General features: G+C 61.2%; 1 protein-coding gene across 1 annotated transcript in view; it reads left to right on the forward strand.

Moving 5' to 3' along the window:
• The first annotated feature begins 6 nt into the window (after nt 1-6).
• FES (FES proto-oncogene, tyrosine kinase) overlaps nt 7-5657 on the forward strand; it is a 16059-nt gene continuing 10408 nt past the window's right edge. The window contains exons 1-18 of the mRNA XM_010717705.2: nt 7-114; nt 653-689; nt 789-964; nt 1063-1155; nt 1412-1579; nt 1823-1991; nt 2218-2388; nt 2526-2697; nt 2937-3237; nt 3387-3481; nt 3564-3705; nt 3904-4044; nt 4237-4364; nt 4564-4630; nt 4748-4861; nt 5144-5259; nt 5342-5459; nt 5534-5655. Of these exons, the coding sequence (XP_010716007.2) occupies nt 953-964; nt 1063-1155; nt 1412-1579; nt 1823-1991; nt 2218-2388; nt 2526-2697; nt 2937-3237; nt 3387-3481; nt 3564-3705; nt 3904-4044; nt 4237-4364; nt 4564-4630; nt 4748-4861; nt 5144-5259; nt 5342-5459; nt 5534-5655 (2129 nt within the window). The 5' untranslated portion in view covers nt 7-114; nt 653-689; nt 789-952. The remainder of the gene's footprint in view (nt 115-652; nt 690-788; nt 965-1062; nt 1156-1411; nt 1580-1822; nt 1992-2217; nt 2389-2525; nt 2698-2936; nt 3238-3386; nt 3482-3563; nt 3706-3903; nt 4045-4236; nt 4365-4563; nt 4631-4747; nt 4862-5143; nt 5260-5341; nt 5460-5533; nt 5656-5657) is intronic.

The following is a 5657-nucleotide window of genomic DNA, read 5'->3' on the forward strand; positions in this document are numbered from 1 at the left end:
GCCGGGGATCACGGCGCGGCCCTCGCCGCCTACACGCGGGCGCTGAGCCTCTGCCAGGCCGAACCGGAGCGCGCCGTGCTGCACCGCAACCGCGCCGCGTGTTACCTGAAACTGGTGAGACGGGAGAGCGGGGAGCTGCCCGACGGGACGGGACGGGACGGGACGGGATGGGATGGGCTCGGCTCCGTGACTTCCCTCTGCGCCTCTTTTCTCCCGGCCCCGCCGGTGGCTGATGTTCTGCCCCCGTGCGCTGCTGTTTGTGTCGGGGCCTGCGGGCATCCTGGGCCTGCGGGCATCCTGGGCCTGCGGGCATCCTGGGCCTGCTCCTCAGGCGGCCCCGGATCTCCGGTTGCTCTGGTTTCCTGTCGGGAGCTGTTGTGGGGCAGGGTGCAGTGAGCTGCAGGGGCTCGGGTAGGGGCTCGAGAAGTGTCGGGGCGATAGGGACCCTTGTGGACCCTGTGTGGGCCGTGCTCTGGGCGGGGCAGGGCACACCGCTGTGCTGCTTCCAGTCCTCCGCGGCGTTGTTTCCGTCCCTAAACTCCGTGGCTGTTTCCTTGCTCCTTCTTCCTGAAGCAGGGCACAGCGGGTGGGGGTGAGTGCAGCCACCATGGGCAGTGTGCTGAGATTTCCTTCTCACTGACTCTCTTTGCAGGAGGATTATACCAAGGCAGAAGCAGATGCATCTAAAGGTAGTCAGGTGTGGCTGGGAACCACCTTCCACGTGCTGCTCACTGGGGCAGGCTGGAGCAGTGCGGGGCCTCTGTGACAGCTTCCTCACTCCTCTGCAGCCATTGAAGCCGACGGCCGGGACGTGAAGGCGCTGTTCCGTCGGAGTCAGGCGCTGCAGAAGTTGGGCCGTTTGGACCAGGCTGTCAGCGACCTGCAGAGGTGTGTGAGCCTGGAGCCCAAGAACAAGGCCTTCCAGGAGGCCCTGCGCGCCCTGGGGAGCAGCATGCATGAGAAGGTGAGGAGTAGATGGTGCGAGGGCTCCTGCGTGCCCTCTGGGTGCAGTAGGCTCAAGGGAGCAGCGAGGGCTGAGCTGCTCTTCCCAATCTCTCTCAGATGAAGACCATGTCCTGTACGGACTCGAAGGTGGAACAGATGTTTCAGATTTTGCTGGATCCCCAAGAAAAGGATGTGGACAAGAAGCAAAAGGTCTGAACTCCAGGACACACAAGGTGGCTTGGGTAGAAAGAACTGTACTCTCAGGTCAGCGCTGCTGGCTGAACTTTTCTGTCCTATGGAGATTGGGCTTCCTGCCAGCAGAATACCATCCTTGGAGACTGGGAGTGGTGATTGGGTGCTTGTGGCTGCTTTGGCTGCCCTGTGGGCGCCCTGCTGGTGAGTTCCCTGTGTGCAGGGAGCTCTGTTCTGGTGGGCTGGTGACCCAAATGCACCTCTCCTTTCGCAGGCTGCGCAGAACCTGATTGTACTGGCGCGGGAAGAGGCTGGAGCAGAAAAAATATTCCAGAGTGATGGTGTGCGGCTCCTGACGCAGTTGCTTGACACAGCCAAGGCTGACTTGATGCTGGCGGCCCTGCGCACCCTGGTGGGGCTGTGCTCTGGGCACCGCTCCCGGGTAGGTTATAGCAGAGCCCAGCTCTCCTGTGTGAGGAATCCTGGAGCAGGGGATGTCCACATTGGGAAAACTGTGGAGTTTGTCAGGCCAGGGAACATTGCTGCCTGTGTCAGGCCACAGCCCTGCTGAGCAGTGGGGCTTTGATTTGTTACTTGCCGGGCTTGAGCTGTCAGAGCTGATAAGGTGCTGGGGAGTGCCAGAGTTTCCCCAGTCTCGAGAAAACGCCTCTGCTTCCACCTACAGTCCATGGCCATCTTGACAGAGCTGGGGTCCTCGCGTCTTTCGGCAGTGCTGGGTGTGGAGCACGAGCAGGTTTCTTTGGCTGCCTGCAACCTCCTGCATGTGATGTTTGATTCTCTGAAGGAGGGGATGCAGAAGGACTTCCGTGGCAAGGAGGATGCAGTGGTGCTGGGTGAGTGCCTGCTGCCCCAGCTGGCTGATGTGGTGCAGGGAGGACTAAGGGAGCTTTGTCCTGCTGCTTACATTGCTGCAGCTCCCTTCCACTGGGCCTGGATTAATATGACCTTGAGATGGGGATCAGGAGCCCCTTGTCCCAACAGTGTGACTTGCCAGCCTTACTGTGATGGGGTGAGGCCTGTGTGCAGGGCACTGACTGCTGGCACTGTCTCTCCTGGAAGATTCCTCCAAGGAACAGAAAGTGCTGATCAAGGATCTCCTGGAGCTGCTATCTCTGGAAGGGGCCTCTGCTCACGGCCGTGACAATGCCCTTAACTTGCTCATCAAGGTGGTGCCCAGGAAGTCACCGAAGGATATCAACAACAGCATGAGCCTCTGGGTGATCGACCAGGGTGAGTGAAACAGGCTGCAGCATCTCACTGGGGCACCACACCCTTCTGCCTTGGGGTGCTGTGTGCTTTGGCTCTGCAAGGCACCTGCGCACCCCACTTTGCACCTCGTCAGGCACCTGAGCTCTAGGTGCTCCTAGGCCTGAAGAAGATCCTGGAGGTGGGAAGCACTGTGTGTGGGGCTCCGGGCAGCCTGCCTGTGACAGAGAACAGCCGGATGAGTGCCTCGGTCCTTCTGAGTAAGCTTTATGATGACCTGAAATGCGATGCTGAGAGGGAGAACTTCCACCACCTGTGTGAGGACTATGTGAGGTGAGCCTGGGATTCCCTGGGGCTGCATAGGACAGAGTCCTTCTTGGTCAGGAGGTTTTTGCTGCTGTGTCTGTCTCCGCTGTAAGTGACAGCACTCCTATTTCTTGCTTTTACTGGTGAAAGTAGAGTGCAGACCACCAGAGACCTGCAGAGCTTGGGGTCTATCAGGGCAGGGCTGCGAGGGGCTGGAGGCGGTGTTCGGGATCAGCCTTGTCCTTCTGAATGTTCTTCCACTGCAGGAGCTGGTTCGAGGGGCAGGAGCTGGCTGGGAAGCTGCGGGCCATCCAGACAGTGTCGTGCCTGCTGCAGGGCCCCTCGGAAGCTGGGAACAGGGTGCTGGAGCTGGAGGGGATCATGGACAGCATACTGTCCCTCTGCGCCTCCGTCCACGAGGCCCACCAGCTGGTAGCAGTGGAGGCTCTGATCCATGCAGCTGACAAGGCCAAGCGTGCCTCCTTCATCACTGCCAATGGGGTCAGCCTGCTCAAGGAGATCTACAAGCACAGTGAGAGGGACAGCATCCGCATCCGTGCGCTGGTGGTGAGCACAGCGGGGCGGGAGGAGCGGCTGCACCGAGCTGTTGGGTGGGGCTGGGCTTTGCTGCCATCTTGTTTCTGGTTGGGGGCTCTTACAGGTGTGCCTGGGACACCACAGCCTTTCCTGCTCTCACACTCTGCTTCTGGCCACAGGGACTGTGCAAGCTGGGGTCTGCTGGAGGCACCGACTTCAGCATGAAGCAGTTTGCCGAGGGCTCCACGATGAAATTAGCCAAGCAGTGCCGCAAGTGAGTGCTGAGAACTGTGGGGTGTGATGGGAGCAGGAGCTGGGCGGGTGCGCAGCAAGGACTGACGGGGGCCATCTTGCAGGTGGCTGTGCAATGAGACAATTGATGCCGGCACGCGGCGCTGGGCTGTGGAGGGCCTGGCTTACCTCACATTTGATGCTGACGTCAAGGAGGAGTTTGTAGAGGACAAGGCAGCAATGCAGGCCATGTTTCAGCTGACAAAGGTGAGTGCTGAGCACGATGGAGGGGGACTTGGGTCGGGGGAATACTGGTGCTGGAGGAACGTGCCCACCTGTCCCTCCTGCTGGAGAGGTTGTGGGGCTGTGGCTGGGGTGTGTGGAGGGGCTTGGTGCTGCTGACTGGGCTCAAGCCCACATGTGTCCTCTGCCATGGCTGCAATCAGTGCTCGGTTACCATTGCAGTCAGAAGATAGGAGTGTTCTCTATGCTGTTGCTTCCACACTGGTGAACTGCACCAACAGCTACGACCACGAGGAGCCAGACCCACAGATGCTGGAGCTGGCCAAGTATGCCAAGCAGCACATTCCAGAGCAGCACCCCAAGGTGAGAGGGCATGGCTGGTGGCTGGTCTCAGGAGCTGTGGGGACCCACAGCCCCACAGGAAAATGTGTGGGTGGGACAGAGGTGTCTGAAGGTACCGCCTTGATGCCTTTGGGAGGTTGGCAGCATGGTCAGGTAGCAGCGGCAAGTTGTGTGCTGGTTCCAAAGTGAGTGGTGGTCCTGCCTCTGGGACAGGACAAGCCAGACTTTGTGAAGCGACGCGTGCGGAAGCTGCTGACGGCTGGTGTGGTGTCTGCTCTGGCCTGTGTGGTGAAGAGTGAGAACCCAGCGCTGACCAACTCCTGTCGGGAGCTGATCTCCAGGTATGGGGCAGGGCACGGTGGGAGCTGCCTTAAGTTTGCCCTGCCTGCAGGCTTGGTGCTTCTGGTGAACCCAGGCTTCTGGGAACAGGTGGGGGTGTGTGGGCAGCCAGTACTGCCTGGGCTCGCTGTCAGTCACTGGGTGGTGCTGGGACTCAGCATGGCAAGTCCTCAGTTCCAACTAGTGCTGCCCTGTCTGCAGGGTGTTCTTGGCCCTGGTGGCGGAGGCAGAGGACCGAGGCAGTGTGGTCGCACAGGGAGGAGGAAAGGTGAGCTGACGGGTGCTACGGTGCCCCTGGCCTGCTCTTTGGGAGGTCTGGAGCTCGTACATAAGCCTGGGAACAGCTGAGGCTGCTGTGACCTGGCTGATGCATCTCTATCTGCAGGCTCTCATCCCGCTGTCCCTGGAGGGCACCGAAGTGGGGCAGACCAAGGCAGCTCAGGCCCTGGCAAAGATCACCATCACCTCCAACCCTGAGATGGCGTTCCCTGGGGAGCGGGTCGGTGTCACGGCTGTGGGCTGGGGACTGGACCTGCCCAAGGGCTGGTCGGAGTATTGCAGGGCAGCGGCAGGCAGAAGGGGCTGTGATGGAGCCTCGCCGCCGCTGCTGCAGATAGGCAGGGGTCTGCCTGGGGAGGGCGTTGGGCTGAGGAGGCACGGTGGTCTCCATAGCGGCCTAACTGCCTAGGCCTGGTTGTGTGAGCTCCTCTGCCTTTCTACTGCGCTCAGCCCCTGCTCTGTAAGGGGGAGAGTTTGAGCTCTGCGCTGCTGTCTTCCACAGATCTACGAGGTGGTCCGGCCCCTGGTCAGCCTGCTGCACCTGCAGCGCTCAGGCCTGGAGAACTTTGAGGGGCTGATGGCGCTGACCAATCTGGCTGGCATCAGCGAGCGGCTGCGGTATGGGCGCGGGGCAGGGGCTGGGGGGAGAGGGCGCGGGGCCAGCGCAGGGCGGGAGCTGCTCACTGCTGCCTTGCCATAGGCAGAAGATCCTGAAGGAGAGGGCTGTGCCCATGATCGAGGGATACATGTTTGAGGAGCACGAGCTGATCCGCCTGGCTGCTACCGAGTGCATGTGCAACATGGCCATGAGCAAGGAGGTGAGGGCGTCTCGGCCGGGGGCGTGCAGCCCCTCTGCGCCGCACTGCACTGTGAGCCCCCGCCTCGCCTGCAGGTGCAGGAGCTGTTCCTGGACGAGGGCAGCGACCGCCTGAAGCTGATGGTTCTGTACAGCGGGGAGGAGGACGAGAAGCTGCGGCGGGCGGCCTCGGGGACGCTGGCCATGCTGACGGCACTGC

This window comes from Meleagris gallopavo, chromosome 12 (genome assembly GCF_000146605.3).
Source record: "Meleagris gallopavo isolate NT-WF06-2002-E0010 breed Aviagen turkey brand Nicholas breeding stock chromosome 12, Turkey_5.1, whole genome shotgun sequence".
Lineage (NCBI taxonomy): Eukaryota > Metazoa > Chordata > Aves > Galliformes > Phasianidae > Meleagris > Meleagris gallopavo.